We start from the raw sequence: 27,718 nt of genomic DNA on the forward strand, positions 1-27,718 counted from the left end.
CGTGGGAGGGGTTAAACACTGACATGCTCCAGAATGACAGATGAGAAAAAAAATGTGGAGCAGGGAAGGCTCAGCATGGGAGACAGGTGTGTGTGTGTATGTGTGTGTGTGAGAGAGAGAGAGAGAGAGAGAGAGAGAGAGAGAGAGAGAGAGAGAGAGAGAGAGAGAGACAGAGAGAGAGAGAGAGAGAGAGAGACAGAGAGAGAGAGAGAGAGAGAGAGAGAGAGAGAGAGAGAGAAAGCATGGCTGGAATTCACTCAAGTTTATTAAAAATGTTTTCCTTCAAACCCTAATATCACATTGTACCAACGGCGAGGTTTTACGCAGCATGCGTGACCTAAATAGTTAATCAAACAACACTTCCCATATTGAACACTGTGTCAGAATGACACTGGATTGATTTTACCTTAATCTTTACGGCCGTAACTCATGTGTGTGATAAAGGGTAATTTAGTCCATGAAAACAAAAGTGTAAAACTACATGTCGACGTCTGCCTGCGTTCAGAAAGCTGGGATGTGAATACTCTTTGATAAATTCAGTTCAATTAAGACCGAAGTCATAAAATATAGGGAAAGAAATGAATTATTGAAGCTGGCTGCAGTTGAAAGGAGATGTGTTCACTTATTCTGACCTCAAAAGGTACAAATACTGTATATGGCAAATTGTGTGTGACCGAGTGTGTTTATGCTCACAAATCATTTGTAATGGAGATTGACCACCATAGCTGGTGTATTCGTAAGTCCTGGATAGTACTGCCTACATAAATGTAGAAGCGATCAGATATGTTTCCCATTATCTATAACTATAAATGTAACTGTAAAGGTCAGAATTGATATTCCTTTGCTGGTTTGTGGCGTTTAATGTCACAGAGTGGAAACCAGAAGCAGCATCAAGAGCTGACAAAATAAGATAATATTGTTTCGGCAAACACGGTGAATAATTCATACATTTTATAATAATAGCAACATACAACTTAGAAAAATAAAATAAAATATTAATATACATGCCTGATGAATCTATTGTCCTCGGTTTGATTTATTAGACACAGCTTCACACCGTAATAGAGCGAAACACTCAAATTATTAACTTCAGTGATTTAATGTCTAACTTGCAACACTGATAAAAGTTGCACTTTTTCTACATCTACTCTCTTCTATTAAAGCTCTTTTCTTGCTTAAAGGTAAGAAATTAGGGTCAGCTAAAGGACAGGGATCCTGGATGGTCAGTGCTTTGTTGAAGGACTCTTGAGAAGGACTGGATACTCTCTGGTACAAGGAATTGAACATGGCTTGTTTTTCTTAAATTATTTAAAAGATATTTCCCCCCCAAAAAAATTAACCAATGTTGAAATATTTATAACACTTCCAGTAGCTGCTTCTCCTTAAAAGGTACTCAGCTTTTCTTTTTTTTACAAGGATACACCCTGGATGTATTGAGAGAGACTCTTAAACTTGAATAAACTGAATAATGATTGTGTCGTACATTTCATCATGACTGACCATCATGCAGTGCACTCAGTAAAACTGCAATTCAAATTGCGCACGTCTGACGTGTGATGTAGCCGGACGCAGCTGCTTCTGGATAACTGCATTTTAGTGTTTGCCAATTGTTGGATTGGTTGCGGAGCCCAGGGTCGAGTGCCTGCGGCAACACAGCCTCCGCGGCTGCAGGCACCAAGGTAGATGATGGAGACAATGGTGACGCTACCAGCGGCAAAAGTCGTTATTGAGACTCCAGCCAAAGTTAGCCTGCAGCTGTCTCAAGGTTAGTGTCTGCCACCAGCAGCTCGCTCCCCCTGCCTGACTTGGCCTCATCCCCAGGCCCACAACTTCAACAAGTCCGAGACAACAAGAGCATGTGCAGGAGAGTGTCTGTGTTACAGCTTTGTGTTACAGTGTTTTTCCATTGCCTGTGTTATTTTGTGTATAGCCGTGAATCATGCTAATTACAGTCCATTTTTCAAATATATGGGCCCTATAGGATATTAGACAAAACTGTCTTTGGTTTTGATTATTTGATTTTCAAATTTTCAATTTCACAAAGACGTACATTTGCTTTTACCACAGACGGACATAAACTATACTACATCCATTTTTTAAAAGCCTGGACAGAGGAAAAAACGCATGAAATGCGACTTTTGCAAATGTGTTTCAAACCACAATTGGAGTTGGTTTGGTGTCCTTTTGAGTGACAGAAGCTACGCATACGCCTATGTCACCACTACAGCAAAGCATGCAGATAGGTTGGTAACACAAATCCAGTCCGTTCACTTGCCATTAGCAGTGCAGACAGCCTGTCCTAAAGATCTGATTCGAGGAAACAAATCTGATTTGCCTGCAATCTGAACAGAGCCTTTGTAAACTCGTGTTTATGGTATCCATGGGCAACAACACACAAAATCAAAAACACTCTAATATTTTACTCCGTTAAAGATGGTATTCGATGACCCTCTCGCTTGTTTTTTTCGAATGACGTTGTGAGACATTTGGGGTTGCCAGTTAATCGAAAGTCCTCTTCCAGCATGACATTTAGCTTGACTTTTAGCTCTTAAATTCATTAGGAAAAACCTCTTCAGGCTGTGGTCTGCAATTTGACCACTTATCCTCTGGAAAAAAAGGCTGCAGTACACCAACATCCATCTGTAACCTGGTTAAATTATTTATTAACTATTAATGAATCCATTAATTACGGCTTATAAATCCTTCATAAACGGTTGTAAAAGTGGTACTGATATGCTTCTAACCACTAAAATAAAAATGTATTGACATCTGGGGAAAATGTTGTTCTTCTATGGGGTCAGTATTATCAATTCATATTGCTGTAGTTCACACTCACACTGAAAATAAAGTATGTTTTGATTGAACATTTGGTTTTGCTTTGATACACTCTGGAATATACATTTTAAATTGAGATGTTCAAAATAATATTTAAAAAAATATCTCTTGCTCATTGTCAGCTGGGAGTGGCTCCAACCCCCCACGGCCCTCAAAAGAAAAACAGTACATCTAATGGAATGAATGGATGGATTCTCATATTTTAATCTCCCTTTTGTAACGAAACTTAGTTGAGGTTATGTTTTTGTTTGCCCTTTTTTGACATGATAAACCTGCACTCATTGGAACAGAGAAATCACTGTGTATATTCTGATGCAGATCAAGACGCAGATTGAGATTCTATCAATGATTAATAATTTTGAGTTTGAGTTTTTTTTTCTTTTTTGCCCTAACTCATTCACTACCATCAGCACTACAGGCCTGGGGTGTCCTGTTGCCAGTCACCGCCCTTATCCCTCTGCTCTCCCTCCCTATCGCCTCTCTACTCTTCTCTCTCGTACAGGCAACCTAAAGTTAAACTAGAATGACACGCAGTAGAGCGCATACCTCCGCCAAGGCCCAACAGCCCCCTTATATTCAAAGGAGCCACACCACATTGCACACACTCATAGATATTCATTCCCCAAATAAGCCTGATTTGTTTTCATCAAGATCCATGCATTATTCCCTTTTGAAATTGGTGAAAATGTTAAAAAAGAAATGCCCCATCTCGCAATGTTAAAGGAAAAGTAAAAAAAATCCTGGCTCTGTCCCGTTGTCCGGATCAAAACACACTTTCTTTACCCATGCTCCATCCTTCCACCAAGATTTGTGGAAATCTGTTCAGTTGTTTTTCGTAACCCCGTTGATTAATAAACTAATCAACAGACTTACAGGGTGAAAAGATAACCTCCTTGGCAGAGATATAAAGCACTATATCTCTAGCCTCCCTTTACCTATAACCTTCATTCTTCTCTTAACCTGACAAACAAAGTCGTAGTCTTCAAACAGAACCTGAGGAGCAGAGAGGCTTGGTCAGGATGACCTGATATCACAAATATGTCCTCATTCTGAAGATCTAAAACTCAAATTGTTTCTCAGAAAGATGCAAGCACTGCAACACACACACACACACACACACACACACACACACACCTCAAAGCCATAAAAATAGATCGTGAGTGACTCAGCCGTTATGTAAAGTCCATCTCTGATAGGGCCGCCTGGGGCTGTTTATGTCAGTTTAGCTTGACGGCACTGGAGCTGAGGTGACACGTGTCTGCTGTGTCCGAGCTTCAACACACACAGAGACACACACACACACACACACACACACACACACTTTCCCCAGCATATGCGTGCGAGCCTCCCTCCCTCTCTCCCTCTCCCTTCCTATCTGAGGCTACATTCCCCAGTGTGTGTCCCCCGATGGACATAGATGTGATACAGTCAGCGTAATAGACTCCCTCCAGCCCCAACAACGTACGCTATTGGCATTTCAGCGCAGACTGAGACAGAAACACCACGGTAGACATGAAGCACATCGGGCTTCCCTATGGCCAGGTGGACAGTTCAATCAATATCGGAAAACTTGGAACAACTGAGGCCTTGAATCTGGAGCAAGGCGGATACATTAGTTTGCTGTTCTCTTTGTCAAGCATCAGGTCTGGTCCTGTCTGTATCATGTCCTTCTTCCCATAAAACAGATGGGTGGTTTGATTTTATATTTATCATCTTCCTATGGGAAAAACCTTAACCGGCATTAATTAAAATGAGATATTTTAATCATCCTCCATTCAGATATATTTTCCTCCCTAAATAACCTGGGTTTGAAAAGAGGCTTTGATTGTCCCATGGTGGTCTGGTGCTGGTTCAGAGGCTCTCCCCCTCCTCACCAGAACGAAACTCTAATGTAGCCTGCATTGTTTTAGAAATAACTTGGAACGTTTAAATATCAACATTTTACTGAACATCTCGATTGTAACCTATGGTCCAACCCTCATCCTTTGTAGCTTGAGGTGAACAAAGGCTGTAATGTTGGAGACTCGGTACTTTAAATTAAACGCCGTCACAATCTTGCTATCATGCCAGAAATAATCAGAGGCAGAATCACATTCAGATGAGTGACATCCGATAGGATTTATATTTTTAACACAATCACGCACAGAAACAAAACGTGCAAGTGCCTGTGTGTCTGATGGAGGACACTTGGACATCCAGGACGGAGCTGAGGAATCTGTGCTGTTGGGTTAAATGCAAGAGGTGAAGCCCCCCCCCCCCCCCCCCCCCCCAAATACACCACTAGCTCTGTGTTCATACAGCCCAGCAGTGATAGAGCAAGAGAAGAAAGAGTCTCACAGTCCTGTCTCGACAGAAACAGAGGCCCACACAGACTCAGACTGTTAAATTAAATGTGTTAAATACTGTGTGTATGCTTGTCTCTTTGTGCCTGCATGTGTGTGTGTGTGTGTGTGTGTGTTGAACGGCGTTAACGACACTCTTAATTGGTGCAAGAATCCACCCCTCCCACTGCTCCTTATTCTATATCTGCTAATGGAGAGGAGACCACTCCCTGAAGACAGCGTTGGGATGCATTTGATGAACATAAGTGCGCGCACACAAACACAGACATGTCCGCAGAATTTTTTTATCCTCGCAAAACTAATGAATACAACTTGCGTGCATAAAAATAACATCTCATGTGCATTCTGTGCATCAAAAGACATGTGAAAAACAACTGGGGGGGAAAAAAACTGCAGCAGTTTCCAGCAGCTACAAATAGAAATAAACTCTCTCTCACACACACAGGGGCATACATATGCATCGTCGGAACTCAAGAATAATAGCTCATATTTTTTATCTGAAATGCATCCACTGAAAGTCCATTGAGCCTGATCAGATAGATGTTGGAAGTATATATTATTAATATGATGTTGCAACATATAAGTATAATTTTGCACCTGCATGGTCTATTCCTTGCCTCAATTTTGTTTTTAATTCGGAGCTTGATTTTGTTGGAAAGTCTTGGGGATGATGGACATTTCTAGAGTTGCCGTCATTTTTTGCGGTGGGGGGCTGAAGATTGGAGGCATAGACAGAATACAGCTAAAGGAATGTGGTGTTGAAATAGGCATGTCGATGGAAGTTAAAACTGATGAGTTGTCCAAAGCTGTGTGAAACTCACAGTAATCTTACACAGAGTAACTCACTGGATATTAAAAAAAAGTACCCACCATGCACATAACAAATGCAAATCTATTTCTTACGAAGGCACTTTTGGGGCCTTCTTGACTTTTTTTTTTCTTCTTCTTTTTTTTTTTTAAATTGAAAAAAGGGGGTAAAAAAAAAGTCTCGGGCCAGATGTTAATCCAGGATTGTTGACATAGGATGTGTGTAGTCGCCCACTGCAAACACATGCAAAATCTCTGGTTTCACTTTCATGTTTACAAGCTGGCCTTTGGCTCCGCTCCCCACGGAAGGCCTGTGGCGGCTGCAGCTGAGGCGACACAATAATTACTAAATCTGTCCATGTACAGTCAACTGCCTTTTCCCACCCTTGGCCATAGTGCACCGGGAGGAGAAATCTCGCTGTGAGAATTGCCTCTTCTGAGTTTCTTCTTTCTTCTTTTCACTGGCAATCTAAGTGTTAGTGTTTGTTTTTTTACCCCCTGTCTTCATAGAGAGCTGGGCTGGGTACGATGTACTGACACTGTATATAATACTGGCAGAGAAAGCACTGAGTACAAAAATGCAGCAATGAAAGTTCTTCCGTTAAATTTTACTCCAGACAAAATCATACAGAAGAATGTGCAGAGATGAATGGTTTGAAATTTTTGGGAAAGACACTTTCCCTTTGCTCTCTTGTTGAAAGTGAGATTAAGGTGAAGCCAGAAGCTTAAGTTTATCTCAGCGGATTGGATATTTCAACTTTGAGGTATGCTTCCCTAGGGAGGCGTGAAGGGGAGGCTCAGTGAGATAAGCCGAGCGCAACTGAGTCACAGTATTTTTAAAAATCCGGTGTGATTTACAGTAGCTAATGATATATCCATCGCAAATAAATGTCCGTTAATCTGCTTATAGGTTCTAGAAATCATGCCAAAAACTACAGTCCTTGTTTTCTCTGAGAATCATCATGTATTTAACTTTATTTAGTAATTGTTGTCTTTAAATTCATAGGTTTCCACAACAGCTAATTCTGCGTACTTTGATACTGCGTGCCAGATGTAACAAAAATATAGGCTAAAAATAACAGGGCTCATGTTGTAGCCCACAGTTACTGTAAGTGACTCTATGGAAATATTGTAATTTTTTTTTACGCCTCCCAAATTACACTAACTGGACCTCTTCTTATATTCCTGGAACACTGACACCCTTTGTCAATCGTCTTCGTTGTCAGACTGTGAAACGCCCTGGTTTATAGCTGAGGGGACGTGAACAGGACGGGGAAATTTCTGGCCTTGTCCCGTCAAACGATTGTAGAACTAGATTAAGCAGACTACCGGCAACTCATTTTAACGTTGTATCCTTTCTGTTTAATCTGTGCAGAGATGTAAAAATGACAATTTGTGGTGTTACAGAAAGTTGCAGCGCTGGGCTTAGAAATAATTCCACCACTCAGCTCCCCTCAACACCACAACATGTCATTCTAACACTGTGGTTCTTCTATGGATTCAAAAAAAGGGGTTGTCTTCCTCATGCCGATGCTATTATCACAAACTAGACACGCTCAAACATAGGTGCACGCTGAATTTTGCCATTCAGGTTGCAAAATAAAGCATTCCCCATGGATTTCTCTCCCCTACATACACATGCGCCGTCTCACTATGGTATGGACACCGTGTAGCCGACAGCTCTGTCTCTGAACTCTGAGTCCATACTTGATTGTCTGCCTTTCAGACGGAGGGGGCGTCTGAGGAAAAGCTCTGCGAGAGGAAGTTCAGACGCAGAGAAAAAGACAACATCACTTCACACAAGCTTTAGCACCCTGGAGCCCAAATTGACCATGACACAAACAGAAATTTCCCTTTTCTTCACAATGTCACACTTCACCTGCCATCTCCCCCACGTGGCAGCTGATCAGTAACAAAAACAAAAGGGGGTACAGTGTTGAGGGACAGCGAATCCAAACATTCCTGTTTGAAAATGGTTAGTGCCATTTTCTGCTAAAAAAAATATCCCAAATCATCCTTCACTTCTCACCGGGAATATATGTGAAGTAAAGATTATATTTTAACTGGCAGTACACACGCGCACACACACACACACAAATGCATGCAGGCACAGTCAAATCCTGAAGAGTTGTCGTCAGCCTGGATTTACAAAATAAGACAAGTTGGGCTCTGCAGCCAGCCAGTGGTTGTCATATAAGGTGACTGTTGGTTGGAGCTATTTCGATGCTGTTCACATGTTATTTACATCACACACCCTGTTGTCATGTCCTGTTCCCTTTATGTCTCCTGTGTGTGTGTGTGTTTGTGTGTGTTGTACATATGTCTTCATTTTTGTGTGTGTGGCTGTGTGTAGACGACTGTCTCCGTGATGTTCCATCATCCCAAATAATCATGCCACAGTCATCCGTGAGATGCGATTTCCTTTAAACAATATCAGGCCTGCTCGCCTCGCTGACCCCCCAACCTCTCAGGCTGCGGCAGAAGAAACACACACAAACACACACACACACACGGGCGTGTGCGCGTCCTCTCGGCTCACAATAACAGCAACAGGCGCACATTCAAATACACACAGAGCCTCCCACAGCTCAGCCTCCATCGGTGCTGTGGTGATGACACAGTTACTGCTCATTTCACTGCCTTCTAAGCAGACTTAATAACTGGGGCCAACTGCTTGTCAGCACTGCCGGTTCAGCTTGACCTTAAGTATTGGATAGTGAGAAAGACACAAACTAATGCTAATGATTTCGCTGCCAAGAAGAAAAAGGGAGAAGCCTTTGTGAACGCTCCAGACCCATCTTTAACAGAAATGATTGTAATTTGTTGAAAGGAAGGTCGTGTGGGATTTGGCTGGCTAACTTAAAGTGCCAGGGACAATACAGATGGCTCCTTATATCCTATTAACCAAACACAGTCCATCACTGCTGTTCAAATTCATGGCGTTTAGAGCTTAATTATTTTTTTCCACTGTAATGATGTTCTGGTTTTGTCTCCTTTTTGAAGCCACTCATTCAGCATTGGATTGTATCTTCTTGGTTTTTCTGTTTCAACCTTTCAGTAAATACTAATGCTGGAAGTACTCAGATCCATTACTGAAGTGAAAGTACCATTATAACAATGTAAAAACTCTCCATTACATTGAATAATGTAAAGTAATCAGCAGCTAAATGCGCCAAAACTATATGAACTAAGTAAAGTTCAAGTACCTCAGAATTGTACTACCATGACTAAGTAAGCGTAGAATCTGAATTGTTCAGAATCATTCTATATCTTAAAGTGTGAAATGAATGGCATCCTACATTACTGTAAAGGGTGGAGCTACATGTACAATACTGTACACACCAGTCTGTATGAAAAAGACAAGCTGACAGAGGTCGTGTTCATACCTGGCATTAACATGTGTCTGGAGTGATCTGATCACAGTGGACAGCTCTAAGTACATGTGTTCAAACATGGCATTAGAATGCATCTCCACATGCGACACATAGATTCTGTGGTTACCTTTAATCAATTTCCACTTTCAAGCTGGTCTTACCATTTGAACTAAATAAGCGATTGCCATTAGTCACCTCCATGTTGCAAAATCACACCATGTGGAAGATGACTTGGAAAACATACAGTACAGCAGGATCCTTTCATGGTATTTCCAGCTGGTGGAAATAAAAATTCATCCAAGGTGAAAAAACTGAACTACAACAGCGACACAATCATCGGTAATCCACACTGTGGCAATAATTCGGCTAATTTCATCTGGCATTTTATCAGAAATTAAACATTTCCATCATTTTCTGTGGTATTTGGTGCCTGAGTCAAGTGTTTTTACCATTTTCTCAAGATTCTATCACTCAAACACTAAAGCATCCAAGTTGAACTGTTCTCCAAAAGCATCAAGAGACTGAGGTGACAAACTCATCTGCGGAAAATTGGATAAACCTAAGATGATGATTATAAAATGATAATAAATCTTGATCCTTTCAGCCCAGCAAAATGGTAGAAGATGTCCAGTATCTACAGGGTGCATTGGGAGACTGGAAGTCATGATGTGTGACATTAGGTGTCAGTACTGAAAAGAGAGAATGATAACACTTTGTTACCGAAGGTAAAATGATGCATGCTGCACATGCACATTTTTATCTGTAAAATGTAGATAAAATACATGCATTTTGCAGTTTGTGCAACGTACTTTGAGTTACATCTTATTGTTTTATATCATGGCTCGTCACTGAAACCCAGCATTTTCTCTTTCTGTGCAGATTTGTTGAGGGAACGCTTTGTGCTCATTAAATCAGAGAATTTGGGCCGCAGAAAAAAATCAGGACTTCCGCAGCTGGGGCCCCTTTTTTACTTATTATCACAGCGGCATGACTGACCATCTAATTGGAGTACACTGGTGTGATGGACTCAAGTGATCCCAGAGGAAAACCTAACCATCCAGCAGTCAACCAGAACTCACTTCCTCCAAGAAAGAGCGGCATCAGACATGGAGCCGCGCTGCTCCAGTAACATGCTTTTGAAGCCCACCCTGGGAAATTATGGATCACACTCGTGTGTCATCCCTCTGTTGCTTCCGTCGCGTGTGTGTGACCTCTCTGGCAGCAGTTAATGAGATAGTCAGTGAGCTGAAGGGAGCAATATGCCGGATCTACAGAGGAGGATAATATGGCACATCAAGCAGCCAAGCAGCAGCTTGACGGGTCCCCTCCATCACACGGCGATTCAACCAAGGACAGCCAAGTGACTTTTTAAGGTCAACAAATTGGTCAATTCAGTAAGAGAAGCCCAAGTTTTTGGGCGTTTAAATTGGGCTTCAGGGACAGAGTGGGCTTCAGACTGAAAGGCAGCACAAGGAAGGGGGCGAGGTGGGTGGAGGACTTTGTATTGGAACGGGTCCCACGCACGGACCCGTGCCTTGTAGACGGACTCTCTGGCGTGCACGTCACACGTCCTGTCGGAGATGTCTGCTGCCCGGTCGCACCGATGGTCGAACCTCCTGACAGCTGCGCAGCTCTACCTGCTCGGTTTGAAGGTGCTGCTGGTCCAGCTGTTCACCAGACCTTTCAGGTTGCCAGGTCGGTGTAAACCCTCCCGATACGTTTCTGACGCATTACGGCACGTGTGCGTGTATCTGTACGTGTACGTGCACCGATGTGTCGCACGGTCTGCGTCCCAATCAAGTTAGCTGCGCGAGGACTGAACGCGGCTAACGTCGTAGTTACACGACCCGACGTTGATACGCACATTCAGGAGCCATTTGCCTTTTGAATGCGCTCGCCGCGTCCCCGCGGTGCTGCGCCGTACGGCGCTAGCAATGTCTGCTAGTTCGAGGGAGAGAGAAAGAGTCGAGGCACGAGTCAAAGAAAGTGCCGCGAGGCGTCTCGTACGAGCCGAAATCGTCACAAATGCTTAACAGTGAATGATTTAACTTTAAATGGTATTCTCGAAAGAGTTTGCGTCTGTCGCCGAGCGACTCGGGCTTAAATGTCCACTTTCTCTAACGCGGTTCTGACAGCTGCGACAGCGTGACGCGGACAACAGGTCAGTGAACACGAGCTAGTGACACTATCAACAAGTATTAATGTAAATTTAAGTAGGTACACATGCAAAAACCCACTACATATAATGTCATTACATGCATATAACCGGCCCCTGTCGAAGCATTTGACCTGTGTGTGAACTTTGATCCACGAATGTACAGTAATCTGGCTCAGGTGTGTGACAGGGTTGTTCTCGAACGTCACTTCCTGTTTGTCAGCCGTAAACAATCCATACACTTCACCAAGCTATGTGTACACGGAGTGTCCTTATTTCTTATTTTGCCAGAAGCTTCCAGGGAATTATTATATCCTGTAATTTAATAACACTTTGGCAACCGCTCAGTAAAATTGATATATGAAATTTGTTAAGAAAGCTAAGGGATGTCGTGTTATATATAGAGAGAGAGAGTACCGCAGGAATTAAAAAACCTTAATAAAATCCAAAAACTACAAGGATTCTCATGTCTTGACTTGAAATAGCCGTCTTGAAGCAGCTTCCTTATCATTACATTCTCCTTATCTGTGTTCTCTTCTACCTCTTGCCAGTGATGCCCAGACAAGATGGCAAGGTTGCCATAGTGACAGGAGGCGGCAAGGGAATCGGCTTTGAGGTAGTCCGCCACATGGCCAGACTGGGGGCGCATGTTATCATAGGTACAGTATGAAAAGCGCAACACAACTGATGCACAAGCCAAATATAAGAGATAACGCCTTTCAACGGAACAATGACACATGTATGATAAAGGAGATTTTCCTGACAAGCTTTGGTGCTTCACAACATGAAATGCAACTAAAACAAAAGAAAAAGAAAGCAATAAGTGTGGAAAAAACACAATAAACTAAGGCAAAATGCTAAGAAAAAATAAAGTGGATGAAGCCCTTTAGATAAAAGCAACTATAAAAGTGAATTTTCTAAAAGGAAAAAGACATTTTCAGTCGTCGAGCATTGTTCCTCACACTGCAGGCTCGCTCAATTTTCTGACTCATAAACCCTTTTGAAAATTCTCTCTCTTTCTTTCATTGCTTGAATCTGATCGTCTTGAAAAGTGAGTTAGAAACGATCTTTTCTCCTTTTGCAATGTATTAATCCTTGAGAGTTTTTGAGGATGGAATATCGTATCTCGCTGAAAACTGCCGATTTGTGTGGACGGACTCCAGCCTTCCAGTCAAATGGATGTGTCAGAGCTCCAGTTGCATTATAGTTACGGGCCTGATGAAAATTGCGGTACAGCCTTACAAATAAAACCTCAATAGATATATGTAACGCTGCAGTAAATCAAACCCGTGTCAGTTTCTGTCAGAAGGTTTCTCTCTCTGCTGTCAGAATATGATTGGGAATGGAATGGAATATAGGATTGATGCTTTGATGAGAAACTATATTCTGATTATTTTTGACTTCACATCACATAAAATAATCACCATAACAAGTAAGTTGTGCTCAGGTATGGATCAGGCTGCCCACATCAGCAAACCACCTGACAAGGCAATCTGTCAATGCACACACAAAGGATAAGCAGGTGTAAAACAGGGTGGCGCGGCAACCTCAGAGATGATGGGGAAAAATGCCTAAATCACTACTAAATGGTCTTAAATGAGTTTTCAACCGGGTGATCAGCAGTAACACATGGGAGAGCTGAGAAGGCTTGTGTCAAGCTGTGTCAAGAAGGTGATGTTGTCAGCGTGCTTAATCGAATCAGTGTCTGTCAATTTGAGAACGAGACAGGAATTACAGTTAAGAGGCTGGTGTGACTTTTTTGAGTAAGTAATGTGCAAGTAACACATTGTCATTTTCAAAAAGTGGTCCCAATTACATACAGTAATCCACTGCCATCACAATTTTTTTTCTCCCCCTTCTTTTACCTTTGGTTTGAAATAGATTGCAATCAGGGTCTTCAGGAAGTCTTGCAGGCACATATTAACCCAGATAACCAACTAACAACTCTGCATGGTATATATCAAAACTGAAACAAGGAAAAAAAAAATACATATTTTAGGGGCTCATGGAGTTGAAGAGTGTAAACTATTATCTGCACATGATGATTTAACCTTATGGTGTATTTACTCTCCTCATGTGTCAGGTATTAAGTCCAGATTAATGGTGATCGGTCTTTGTTGGTTTGGTTATAGAGAGGATAAAAGGCTACAGACATATCCCTCTTATATTTAAATAATGTGTATCGTAGAATGGACAAAAAATGTTGAAGGCGTCGTCTGTGTAAAAAGCCTGTCGCTGACAGAAATCCTTAATTAGTATCAGAAGGTCAGTAGAGCATCCAGATGCCTCTTGACACGCTGCTGATCCGTCCCAAGGTTTGGAATATAACACCCACAACAGTTTGTTCTATGAATATGATTTGATACGTATGATGCTGCCCTGTGATTTGGTTTTTAGCTCTGCTGGGAGTTAAAGCTTGTTGTCGAACTGGGTGTTCAATGCAAATTGAAAAAAAGGAACATAGGAAAATAGGAATCAATATAAGAAATTGTACACTACAGAATTTATAGCTACTATTATCAAAAGTTACATACAAAATGAAGACGCAAGAAGGCAAATATCTATTGTGTATCATGTGTGTGAACAGCGTAGAGATAATCAGATGAATGAAATCCCTAATGTCCATACATTTTTATTTCTCTCTACAGTAAATCTCTCTCTTATTTCCCTCCTGAATTGCCACCTAGTACCTCCTTACCAAGGTGATGTACTACATCGATCACTCCCTCATCTTGTGTCCCCCGCAGCCACTTCCTGAAATATGCTGATCATCAGTACCGCTGAATGTCCTTCCTGTCTTCCTGTCTTCCTCAGTCAATGTTTTGCTGTTCAAGGCTTCACCTCTGATAAACGATTTGCCTCCACACACTTAAGCATTTTGTTTAGCATTTGGGTTTGGTGTAGCCATGTTGATGTCAGTGAACGGGGGGCAAGGAGGTTTGTCTGGAGCAATAATCCCCCTTTTTAAAAAATATTTTATGGTGTGTGTAGCTGGGATACCTTGTTACAGTTCACGGTAGCTTGTCGGCTGTTCGAGTGGAGATTGTGTAGTCTGGTTTTTCAATAGGCTCCAAACTACAAGTTGATGCTTGAATCTTTTACGCATTTCACAACAGGAAAAAAAAAACAGGAAAAAAAGGAGAGACTTAAAGATAGTGATTGGTAATGATTTGAAACAAAAGACCAGGTCTGAACCAGGGATGTTTTGGCTCATAGTCAGTACCTCTACAACACCAAAGCTCTAACAGTGTGTAGTTTTGCATAAATGTAAATTTATAACCTTTTTAACTATCCTATGAAAAGAAAAAAAACAAAAAACTGGAAACAGCCACTCATTCGATCTGTTGCGTTGACATCCCTGATCATAATTTACCAAAGAGCATCAGACATGCTGGTTACGGCCCGGTTTTCTCTGTGGTGGAGACAAGTAAGTTTACGATTTTTTAGGAAAATGCATTTTCCCTTTCATCAACACTCCAGAGGTGGCTGCTGAGCTAACTGCCATTAGCATCCCCTCGAATGTTCACTCCCGTGGGGACTGGTGTCGTTTCTGCTGTGCCCATTAAGCTATCCGGATCAAGTTTGACTCTTTACACTCTATTTGCAGTCTACAGTCACTGGGTTTGGTTTCAGCTCAACTCAGTCGTCACGACATCGGGGTGAACCACAGAACTCTGCGGTGGCTGCCACGAGGGGCACTTCACTTGTTGATGACAGAAACAGAAAACACCTAAACAGAGATTTTAACATTTTAACATTCTGTATAAATGCCCACTAGAGCTGGATGACCTTATTTACAAATTACAGAAGGGTTGTACTCTGTCCAGAGACTGCAAAATGTAAATGAACTGGGAGATAATTCTGTTTGTGTGCAATTTAAATTGTAAATGTTGTAAGCTAATTGTTTTTCACGGGTTAAGATGGACATGTTAAACATCACAATCTCTTTGTTCAGCACCTTGGAGAGAGCACGGTCTCCTCGCGACTCAGGTCCTCTGTTGTGAGGAGAAAAGGAAATCACACCAACAGGCTCAATTGTTTTTATCCCAATTAAAATATGATATCATCTGCCTGGGCTGTGTGATATGATCATACATATTGTGAGACAATAGAAAAATGTCTGTTTAAAAAAAATATATATATATCATGCTCTATCATTTATTCTGTTGTGTTTTTCCACGCGGTGCGGATGCAGGCAGAAAATTTGGAAACAATAGCAAACATGGAGGAAAGTGAACATGACACAGAACTGGGTTATTCTGAGCAGGAGAAGGTTTCAGACCAGTCAAGTCAGAATGAGGAGCTCCCTCTGAACATACATGGGCCAGACAGTTGGCGATGTAATCCTCAGCTCGGTCCCCACAACAATGACTGAAACACTGCGAACGTCGGCTGCCTTTAACTTAGATCTGCAAAGACATGGCCCCAATTTACCAGGTTGAGAAAAGGTATGAGTAATGAGTGACGATGTGTATCGTTATCTGGGTATGAAATGACCTCTTTCAGGATATGATTTATTGCGCAGCCCTATCATCTGCTGATAATAAAATTAGGAGATAACAATATCCACCACAAGCCCGCACTTCCAAATGTTAGTGATGTTTTTGTGGTAATTGGCTGTGTTTGAACTTAAGTCTTGACTATCGTATGTGGGGTGTTTGACAAAACCCCAAGCGATGGAGCTGTATTTATTGTTCAGTTATAATGTAATGTGTTTTTGTTATGTTGTTATTGCTGTCAGCACAATTCCTCAACTTTAGGGTCAGGAGCTCAAAAGGCTAAGTGTGGGGTGAGGTGGTGGAGGGATGGAGGGGAAGGGGCCAGACATTGTGGGAGCTTTTGTGATGATTCCTGAAAGTTTTTTATTCATATTTAAAAAATATAACTCTCTTACGGTGCAGTACATCAATGCTCCAAGATGCTGTGCACAGAACAGCAGTTAATATCTATAATGCCATTGGCTTCCAGGGTGAGACTTGATTTTCCAATTCAATTCACGAGTTTCCCAACTTTTGCTGAAAACTCACATGCAGGATTTTAAGTTTATCTCCTTTTCAAATTCACCCATCTCTTGAGATAATTCATGATGTGGGAATACTTGTGGTAAAATATTCCCTCTTTCGCAAGGGAGCGGATGCATATTTCAAGTGGAGTGGGAGTGTAGTGCCTGTGTGGGGAGCACGGATGAGTTTGAGCTTGTGCACTTTCAAATACTGGAGTTGGATGTTAAGCAGTGTGCAATAGGGCTTGAAGTGGTTTTGAACAGGTTTTGATTGAATGTGAGTATTATTATTTATTTTTTTAAACGAGAAAATTACACTCAAATGATTCGGTGTTGTTAAATCGAATCTTTACTCCTGCAAAAACACCAGTCATCCTACCAAGAAAAAGAATAATAAATAAGAAAATGTTTAATTTGAAACTGTTCTTAAATAGAAAATGTGTGCAGTATGAAGGCATCCAAGTAGGTTATGTGATTGAGGTTATGTGATTGAGTAGGTTTGTCTGTTTATTTGTCAGCAGGATCAATGAAAAAGTTATCAACAATTTTGCATGAAATTGTTTAATCAAAGATAGGTCTCGACCATGGTAACAGGTGATTACTTTTTGGGAGGGATCTCAGATTTGGATTGGGATTTTTGTGTTATTATGTTAATCTTTTAGCACATTTGAACATAATAAGCTTTCTTTTTCAGTCATTGTGGACTCAAAACTGATGTAACAGGGACATGGAGCACCGTGATGAGTCAGCTTTAGTTCAAAATCAAGTTCATTTGTAATACGATTTCTGAAAGAAATCAACATTTCCACTCTCCTTCTATTTCCCAATCTGTACCAAGCACTCTCATTTCATTAGATCATTTCTGAAGGTCGATGGCCATGACAGAAAAAGTTAAGTAGCCTTTTAAAGATACAGAATAATATCTGAATGCATTAATTCCTTACTCTGAACAGTGCCATTGAATTCGGTTTTCCATTAAATGACACATTGTGATATGCCGGATTGATAAGTAGGACTTGTTGGACTTCATCTTTGTCCTTTGAAGATCTACATTATTACATTTGCTGCAGTGGAAGAAAAAGTCTGTGGAGGCCAAATTGGATAAACTTCATGAAATCTATCAGGGAACGATCAGTCACGTCGCTGTGATGATTGTTTTCTAGACCCATCAACCAAGAGGTGTGCAGGTTTACTAGGGCTACTATGGGAAATGTCCTTATCCATTTACACCCAATGGGAAGAAATGATCTTCCTGAAACAGAAGGACACACAGGGAACCCAAAATAAGAGTTGCCTGTCGCTTGAAATCCCCACCTTTTTTAAAATTTTTTATCCCAGGTCTTTGACCAGATTTGACTGAACTGTCGCCGAGTCATTGCTATGTGGTTGTTATTAGACATGTCAGGTTTTCAGGTAGCAACTTTTGACACATGGTTTAAAAGGGTGTACTTAGTCGCTCCACTAATCATTGGTGTATTTGGGCGCAACATGTAATAAACCAATCAGTGTCATCTCCCGTCCTCTTTAAAAGCCACGATGTACTTACACCCCGTCTGATTGATATTATAATGGTGAGTTTGCCAGGTAGTAAGAGAGAAAGCTTCTCTGTGAAAGTGCACAAGCAGAGCATCTTTGTGTCTGTAACACGTAGAGCATATGCATGTAGTTCACCTGCCTATGCAGCCGCATATACTATCTTGTAAATGTGCTTTTAAAATAACAGTACCACACTGTGGCATTGACATCAGAGCATGATTTTGTTTGTCAAAAACACAATCGCAATCCACTGTCTCAACATATCAATATGTGTCTGACCACACCTCATTTTAGACCAACACGCCCACGGGTGCTCAGATGAGCACAATTGCATTTGCTAATTAAACAATTTGGATGGTGGATGGGGAAATGGCAGTGCTGTTGGTCACACTTGCGTTGTGTGAGGTATGTCTGCGACCGAGAACACGGTTCCAACATCCAGATAAGAATGAGCTCGTTCATTGGTTCACCTTCTTGCGCATGTGTGTTGTCACGTCTCCTGGAATTCAAAGGTGGCAAGCAACGACGTAACATCTTCCATATTTTCGCAGCATTTAAATGCTGCGTTTAATTTACAGTTAGGGTTAGGGTGACGGTTCGTTGTCGTTGTACATTTAATATCAAACGACAATGTCTTTTGAACCTATCAACACAACAGCACTACAGTAAAAAAAGTCCCTACATCTCCGGAGCAGAAGGTGCCACTGGCTGCCAACCGCCATTTAAAAACAATGAAGAAAAGTGTACAGTCAATCACGTTGCGATCTCTTAGCTGGTTGTGGTCCAAGAACACGGCCTCAACCATAGCTCCGTTGTGCTTGGCGCCACATTGCGCTGGGTGAAAGATGGAGCCCAGAGTGTCTAATTAAGTCTAATTTGTGTGAGCCATAGTTGTAAATATACAAATGGCAATATGCGGGTTTAGTGGGAGTTACGTGCTGTAGCGTCTTGTTGTGTCAGTGAAGTTGCCAGGTGTGGTAACATCATGCTTGCACAACATACTGTATTTTAGAAAATCTATGCTATATCTAAACTGTCTTTCTCTGTCTACCATGCCCAGCTTATCCATTTGTTCAGCTCCAGCAATATTATTTAAGTGAAATAATTGGGTCACATTTTCAACCCCCAGCCCAAAAATATTTAGGAGGCAAATTATTTCCTCAGGGCATATTTTTAATCAGTGGCTATTTTAATGGAGAGCTGTGGCAAAAAGCAGCTGTTGAGAAATTTGTATTCGATGATATGCAGAGTTCTCATTGACGAGCAGAGAAGCATATTGAAGAGCAAGTATTAGTGTAAAAAAAAAACCCAGCCGTGTGGGATAAATGTGTGTCCGCCCTGAATGTGTGTGTTAGTGTTGCCGCTGTTACACGTCATCCCGAAGAGCCGCATCTTTCAGTGAAGCCTGAACCGCAGTGCATCAGGGTAAATGATGCTGTGCCCTTGAAAAGGCCTGCGTGATAATCCAAGATTAGTGTGTCTGTGCGTTTGTGTGTACAGAGAGGAAATGAGAGTGTGAAGCGAGAGTTTTTGTGAGTGCGTGTAATTCATTTAGTGTTTGCAGCGAATCCCCCTCATTTGAGCAGTGGGAACAAGCAAATGTTCAACTGATGTTTTGTCCAATGATTGGATCGACTGGATCATTGAATTGACTAATTGTCTGCAGGGTTTCGTCGGCAGTGAAGGTATAATTGTATCTGCATCTCTGTGTTTGACAGTGTGTTTGCACATTTGGACACTCATATCTGCCTCTAGCTGTGCTTTGGAAATAGTTCTTTAGAAAATAAGAGTCTGTACATCAGACACAAATTCTGTCTCCTTCTCCTCCTTGGTCCCTTCCTAATATTTGCCCTCTGTTTCTCTTTTCTTTCCTGTCTGTTTCATTAGAAGCAGACTACATTTGTATGCAGACGTTCTCTGTAAACAGTCCTGAGTCACAGAGTCAATGATTGCGTCTTTCACCAGGGCATTTGCACGTGTTAAAAATATCAAATTATCTGTGCTGTATCTAATTTTGAAATAACAGCACATTTTTTGTGAAGTTTCTGGAACACTCACCCGCTGTTAAACACCCAAACGTTAGATTTAGTCAATTTCTCTGAAGAATTAAAAGATGACAAATTGTGTAAACTATTGTTTTATTAAAGCCTCCAAGGGCTTGTCAGACATTTTGTTAATCTGCGTGTGTGTGCGCGTGTATGTGTGTGTGTGTGTGTGTGTGTGTGTGTGTGTCTCACAGGTGGAAGGGATGAGCAGGAGGGCCTGGCAGCCGTCAGAAGGATCTGTGAAGAGTACAAACAGGCCAAAGGTAAGATTGCGAACATCTCTAGGAACAAATACACAACCACACACAGACACAAAGATCCTTGTGTGTACGTGTGCGTTTGTTTTAATATGCCAGTGTTTGAAGATAAAGGGCAGAGCTGCAGCAGTGTGTCCCTCAGGCTTGTTTTTGTAGTCTCACACACACACACACACACACACACACACACACACACACACACACACACACACACACACACACACACACACACACACACACACACACACACACACACACACACACACACACACACAGAGGTATACAGACAGGCAAAAACAGACAGAGGTTCCATGTCGAGTATACAGTGTCGGGAATGTTGGTTGACGCACTGTGAGGTAGATAAAAGAAGATAGGGCTATGATTAGAAGACAAGCGGAGAAAAAGTCAACCAAAAAGTGAGGGGAGGGGCAGAGGCAGACATGGAAAGAGACAGATGGTGGAGGAGAACATGAAAAATGGGCAAATATAGAAAAATATGACATGAAAAAATTAAAAGGGAAGAGAGGTTGAGGGGGAAATGGTGGCGCAGACGAAGTGATGGGGATGAGAAGAGATAAATCATATATATTACAACCCATTGCCTAAACCTTCCAATGTTTTCTGTAACTCCAGTGTTGATGAATGGATTCAGCTGACCTTCAAAGCACCTCAAATTCCATCATAGTCTCATAGCTAATAACTTATCATTTTCTGCATTCTGTACCAAACAGCCTTGTGTCTGTGTCGGTAGGTTCCTAATTCGGAGGATGTTCAAAGATTAATGCCAATGCTAAATCATTGGTAAATTATTGGTGTTGGCTGCTTTTTTTCCAAGGAAATTTTAAATATTCTTACTGAAGAGATCCCACTTTGTTTAATTGATTCGTAGTTAAATTGAATACATGTCTGTTAAGTCAACTGGACTTAGAAAAACAACTCATTATCAGGTAACTGTAAACCCTCTGACACTGTAGTGTTCAGTGCTTCATTGCACTAGATCGGCAAATAAAAATGGCAAAAGGATGGAGCTTCCTCAAATACAATGAGAAATCATCAGCTGTTTCTTTACTATTGTCAGTTTGTCTTGGAGTCAACATATATCAAAACTGTAAGCTAGAGAGCATCAGTTGTTTTCTTTTTTTATACGGTATTCTATAGTATAGATAGTCGTCTATCCATATCATCTTTACATTCTTCCCACTTGAGCCCCATGCTCTTTTGAAGAGCATGGGGCTTGAATACTGGTCCTTTTTTGTGTTATGTTCCTTTAACAGTCATGCAGGGAAAAATACCAGTCATTGTCACCGGTATGGCTGAATACTGCTTATGTAGCGCTGCCAATTGGGAAGCAAGCTGTGGTTTATCGTGCTTGGCCTTGCGGTGGAGAGCAGCACAAAGCCGGCTGGCTGGGTCCCTGCTTGTGTGTAAGTGGCTGTCAGGTACAGAGACAGCAGCCATGTAGCTGGTGTCATTGAAGTCGATTTCCCTGGACGGGGCCGTGGTGGAATTGATTACTTCTTTTGTAATTGGCAGCCACTGAGGCATAGGGGACAAGAGGGGCGTCTGTAGCCAGATGCTTGTGCACTGAATGAGAGGGAGAGAGAGAGTGTGCGTGTGTGTGTGTGTGTGCAGGCGTGCGTGCGTGCGTGCGTGCGTGTGCGTGTTTGAATGCGACAGTAATGGATTGTCATTAGTATGTGAGGCAGGAGCTTTAAACATCTCTGTCCAAACACCCTTTGGCATCTTTCCTAGCGTTTGCACATTAGTCTGTTATATCAAATGGGAGACAGCTCATAATATACACAAGGGGTGGGGGAACGCCTGGCCCCCGGGCCGTATTTTAAACTGCAAAAAAGTGACCTGCAGTAATTGAGCCGCAGCGACTAAAGACAAGCTGTTGACGGAAGACCTTTCGGACACCGCGCTGCTGCACAAACAGCTGTTCACCTGTTTAATCAAAGTTTGGTTCAGAACCCTGAACGCGCCGTTGTCGTATTGACAACGTATCTTAGTTGACGATTCCTTAGCTCCAAAGCGCTGATCAGCTGTTTATTCAAAACGTCCAAAATTAACACTGCACTTTCTTCTGCCTTAAACAACACACATGCCAAGTGTCAGGCTGATAAACTGTGAACGGTTCTTGAGATATGACTGACAAGACATATTTCTTGAATTATTAGCAAGATTAGTAAGAAGCAGTGGAGAGTAGCTTCACGGCTGCCCTTAAACATAAAATATATATTTGTCTGAAAATTAACTTGACGAACACAAAACATATGAGTGATAGTGGAAATGATATTAAAATCATATAAAGAAAGAATTATGGTCTTAAAAATGAGGGAAAATCATCTGATACATTGCAATGTCTTCAGGAAATAATCTGTTCATAATTTTATACAAATTGCTACTTTTAATAAAAAAAAACTACTTTTCCCCCTTTTTGTGATAGTATGTGGGTGGTGGTCGTCAGTGTCCATACAACGCACCAGTTGTAAGGATATTAATGGTGGTGATCATCATTCATATCCATATGTGTCTATGATGACATTCTTTACTAAAGCATACGAGGGAAGAATGACTGTCCTGCAGGATTTTTTGATTTGTTTCCGCCAAAACCAGCTGTGAGTAACATGGTAATTTGACATCAGGGGCCGCGCCAGAGAGAAGCAGTTGCAGCCATCGCTTCAGAGAGGTTAGTTTGATATTTGCGTTCAATAATTTAGTATGACCCACGAAGGATGTTCTAAAAATTGAAATGGCCCTCGACAGCAAAAACGTTCCCCTCCCCTGACATACAGCTATCAGCCACAAAATGAAAACCATTAACAGACATTCATTTTGTGGTTCTCAAACTGGGGACTTATGGACACTTGTGGAGCTCAAGTTAGGAGATTTCAAAGTGTCACCAGGGACAAAGAATTTTACACTGCAAAGTATCACCATATAGAAATGACACCGTGGGTCATGTTGAACACAATTGAAGGAAAGATCTTGATCTCTGACAGGCCACCGCTGAGATTCTGAAAACACGTGCTAAGGAAAGATTTGTTAGCTATTGCCGATTACTCTGTTGGGATCTACATCCAAGTCAAGCTGCGGGCCAACCACATTAGCTGCCTATTCATCTGCACATGAGTATTGCTCCTTTCATCTAACTCAAGAGTATATAAATATATACAGTACTCTTGTTCTCTCTCCCTTTCTCTTACAGCCTCTATAAATAAATATGTAAAGGTGTGTTTTGTCCCATTTGGTGTCTTCCTGCAGTGAAACACGTGCTATCCCTGGAAAACCTTAAATACAATCCTGTGGACATATGCTAATGACTTTGACTGCATGTTGGCTTTAGTCAATGAGGCTTTAAGTATTTTACTTTGAATCAAAAACTCACACGCACATACACCAACACACAAACGCCACACGCAGATACAGGGTATTTCTGTAACATTGCCACGGGCAGTGCTGTCTGTCCACTAACTTTAGTCACGGTGCACTTGAAAGTAACACTTTCTGCCTCCAACTATAGCCCTAGATTAATGGTGTGAAGCAAGGCAACCTGTGCGTGTGTGTGTGTGTGTGTGTGTGTGTGTGTGTGGACGCACGTGTCTTTGTGTGTTTGCTAAACGCATGAAATTATCTCTCGGTTTAGGTAACCCAGCTGCTTCCTCCTCACAGAAACTGCCATTATTAAGGATTTTTCACTCCAGTTAACTCCATTTTTAGTCACCTTTGTTTTCATCTAGTTCAGTCAGGAAAGAAATCAAACCCACCCCTTCAAAGTTGAACAATTTTATAAAAAACGAATATGTTTTTGTGGGAAAAAGTGATCATGAGAGCATTTCTGAAAAGCTTTGGTATTGGAAATGTTCTGTATATTATTCCTAAATGATTGTATATAAGGCATATATGATTAGAGCTAGAAAAACGTCTATAGTTTCTAGGGGTATGACAATTCTGACACTGACTGAAACTGGGATACAAACATCCACAACCTTATACCTTATACCCAATGCCACTGCTGCACTGGTGCAGCTTGTTGAGCTCTGTGATCCTACCTGGGGTCATCAGGTGTTTCGGGTCTTTTAACTTCAGACACCTTCGTCCAGGCGACCCACCCATGAGTGAACAGTTCCCAACCTGGTCCCCCACATGAGACCACAGCTTGTCCCTGCCAATCCACAGCCATCTTAAGGCTTTCTTTTGCTGCCTCTGAAGTTCTGCCAGCGGCTTTTCTTTTTTGTGTGCCGGTGATGCCCAGGAGGATGTCGGCTTTGCACAGAGATTTTACTGCAAAGCTCTTGCCCTCCAATTCAATTGTCATGCACCGTGCATGCAACTCTGCTGGAGCTGTCCTCCGTCCGCTCTGCATGCTTCCCATTTTTCCTCTCCTTTCCATGCTCCAGCATGACCACCTGCTTCAATGTTTGTGTGGTCAGCACAATGACCAAGAGTTGTGTCCGCAATGTCTTCAGGTAACCTGAGTTGCTTCTCCGGCTCCACCTTATCAGCCTGTCGTGCTGTTCAAAGGAGGTCCGCTTGGGCTTTCGGTTGGAGTTGTGGATGTTCTCCTGTTACCACAAATTTGATTCCACGCCTTTGTGGTCTGAGATGCTTAACTTGGTGGCTGGTGCTGCAGATGGACTCAATGATTACTTCAGCAGTTCGTCGTGTTGCCAGTGATAGCGTCCGTCACCTGTCGGACAGCTGCTGAAAAGGTGCTCCAGAGTTCCTCTTCCTCTGCACCAGGGACATGTTGGTGCTTCAACTTTGCCCCAACAATAGATGTGAGATGGGCTGGCTAGAACATCGTTCACAAGAGGAATTAGATGCAGAAAGGTTCAGCCTTACAGAACTCGGACCATGAGATCTCGCGGTCCATTGCCTATTCGCATGCTTCCCATCAGGTTTGCATGTTGCTCCTCGCCCCTCACTTCCTTTTGGACCAGGTTCCACCTCCCTTAACCCCTGGTTTTGTTTTAGTGGGTTGTTGGAATGCTGCCTAAACCTGCTCGGCCAATTTACTGCTTGTCCCACTACAACTTTGTGATGCAGCTGAGATGCAGCCTGTCAGAGAATCTGGATAGATTGTATGGATGAGAGCCACAAAAGTACAGTCCAGCCTGCCCTCTCTACCATGTCAGCTACATGAAACAGTCTGTGGGTAGAGAAATTCAATGTGTTTTCCGGTGATGCATTTTAATATCAGCTTTAGGTGTAATCCAGATCAATATCGCTGTGACGATCAGGACACAAGATGCCTGTTAGATAAAGCCAGGGTGCTAACAGAAGCAGGCAGTCCTCCGTCATTATCTGTTTTTCTGTATTGCTCTTTCAAGTTTTTTTCATTTTCGTATAGCAGCAGCAGCAGTCAGAGCCGAGGGTACTTTTAAACTCTTGTACTAAGAGTTTGAAATATTTAGCAATGGGCATCAGCTGACTTACATATTAGTTACCTGCTGCTGAGCAAGTAGACCAGTGCATGCGTTTTTCGGTATATTCCAGATGGGCTCTGTTAAAAGTGTAGCAGTGCAACAGAGCATGTAAAAGAGACAATTTCATTGATGTATCTGTAGCACACTGAGGCCTAAAAACAACAAAACAAAACAACAAAGAGGCTGCATTTGTTCCTCTCATAAATATGTCTTATTACTATCTTATCGCCAGCTAGTTGAAACTGATGGAAAATAATCTAAAAGGTCTAAATGTATCCTGAACTTGGAACAGACTGTCTAACTGTATGTGGCTCAAGGTGTTACCGCTCAATTTCTAAACCATTTTCTCTGCAGCAATATTTAGTTCACAGAGTTTCATATTGATAAAATATTGCTAGGCTGAAACATTAGTGTAAAAAGTCTTCATGTAATGAATTGTGACCACACCAGGTAATTTTGAACCCATTGTCCTAATTGAACTAATGAACAGTATTCGTTTTATTTGTATCATTTGTTCAACATTCATTGCATCTTACTTTTGTTAAAAGCTGGATATAATGGTATCGCTCAGTATGAAGAGTTTCTAAAGGATTTTCAGCTGGAACAGGCTATTTTTTTTTCCCAGTGTCTGTTTTGTTACTGTATTTGCTCTAAATGTGCAGTGATGTGGCAGGAACCGTTTGTAATCACATTTAGTGTCCAGAAAATTACAAACGCTGTTGTGAAATCACTTGTGACTGCTTATCCATCCACATGGGACACAAAGAACAACTGGTTGAGGTGCAAAGCCAGCTGTGTTGGCAGCGAAGTCGATGGTAAGACATCGCAACTCTTCCATTGAAACTGTCCTTTGACTTTTGGCCTCTTCAGAATTTCTCAAGTCGTAATTGTGACATTGTGTATTTAAGTGCCTTTGTTTGGAAGTAATTCCCAAAAGCACAGTGCAGCAAAAAAAAAAAAAATTGAAAAAATAGAAAAGGCAAAGAATCACAAACATAGCACTATAGATAATTTGACTTGTCAAATTTAAGTGTCCCTTTAAACCATGACAGTGACAGTGAGGCAGTTAAATACTGTATCATTTAGCTGTCTTTCATATTTTATTACACTTGTCCTTTTCCATTTGTGATATGCCAAATTGTCTTCAGTCAAAAGCCCTTTCCTGCATATTGCTTTCTTGTCTCACATTGATCAATTGAGTTTGAGATGTAATGCAATTTATCTTAGGAAAATGTAAAAACTACTTACTAAACCTGGATTCCTCTGAGGCCGTCGTGTGTCTGGGGAAGCTTTTGTCATTTGTTGACGAGAAAGAAAAAGATAAAGACATTTTTGAATTATTGTGCCAACATTTTTAAAATGTGTAATGAAATGTAAATTATTTGCACAGAATAATCGGTTATTGCAAACAAAGGCAACACTTATGACTTTCATGGTAGATGACGAGGCTTTAAATACCTAAACGTGCTTCTACTTTAATGTTTTAGAACCTGAGTCACACCCACATTGCAATACAAAACATTTACTTAGAATTGGTTAAAATAATACTAATTAAAGTGATAATTTAATTTACATTTCTTCCACATTTACTAAGTTAACATGCATCTTAATGGCAAATATAAAAAGTGGTTATGAAGAGGTTGATCTTAAACGCAGTAAGAGTCTGGAAAGGCACTTCCTGTTGTCAGTTTGAAAGAAAGAACATCTCCAACAAAAACCACAGTCAGTGTGTGAGCTTTGTAGTAGATCCTTGGATCTGAATTCAGGGCTGACGGCATCGCCTGATCGATGACGCTTCTCTCCCAGTGGGCTTTTTAGATATGACTGGGCTGTCTGACAGGGATTGGCCTCAAGGGGCCCCATTGAAGAGGACAGGGAAGGACCGACATGCAGGAAACACACAAACGCACACAGATGTATCGAGACTTGTTTT

General features: G+C 41.6%; 1 protein-coding gene across 4 annotated transcripts in view; it reads left to right on the forward strand.

The window, feature by feature from the left end:
* The window catches only part of LOC118283082 (dehydrogenase/reductase SDR family member on chromosome X-like), a 40,554-nt gene that overhangs the window by 2,836 nt on the left and 10,000 nt on the right, over positions 1 to 27,718 (forward strand). The window contains exons 1-3 of one of the 4 annotated variants that reach the window (XM_035604760.2): positions 10,830 to 11,053; positions 12,065 to 12,172; positions 20,291 to 20,359. In XM_035604760.2, coding sequence (XP_035460653.1) covers positions 10,939 to 11,053; positions 12,065 to 12,172; positions 20,291 to 20,359 — 292 coding nt within the window. In that variant the 5' untranslated portion in view covers positions 10,830 to 10,938. Of the gene's footprint in view, positions 1 to 10,827; positions 11,054 to 11,096; positions 11,520 to 12,064; positions 12,173 to 20,290; positions 20,360 to 27,718 lie in introns of those variants that run through there. The other 3 variants (XM_035604762.2, XM_035604763.2, XM_035604761.2) reach the window with 3 other exon arrangements.

Source organism: Scophthalmus maximus, chromosome 14, assembly GCF_022379125.1.
Source record: "Scophthalmus maximus strain ysfricsl-2021 chromosome 14, ASM2237912v1, whole genome shotgun sequence".
Taxonomy (NCBI): domain Eukaryota; kingdom Metazoa; phylum Chordata; class Actinopteri; order Pleuronectiformes; family Scophthalmidae; genus Scophthalmus; species Scophthalmus maximus.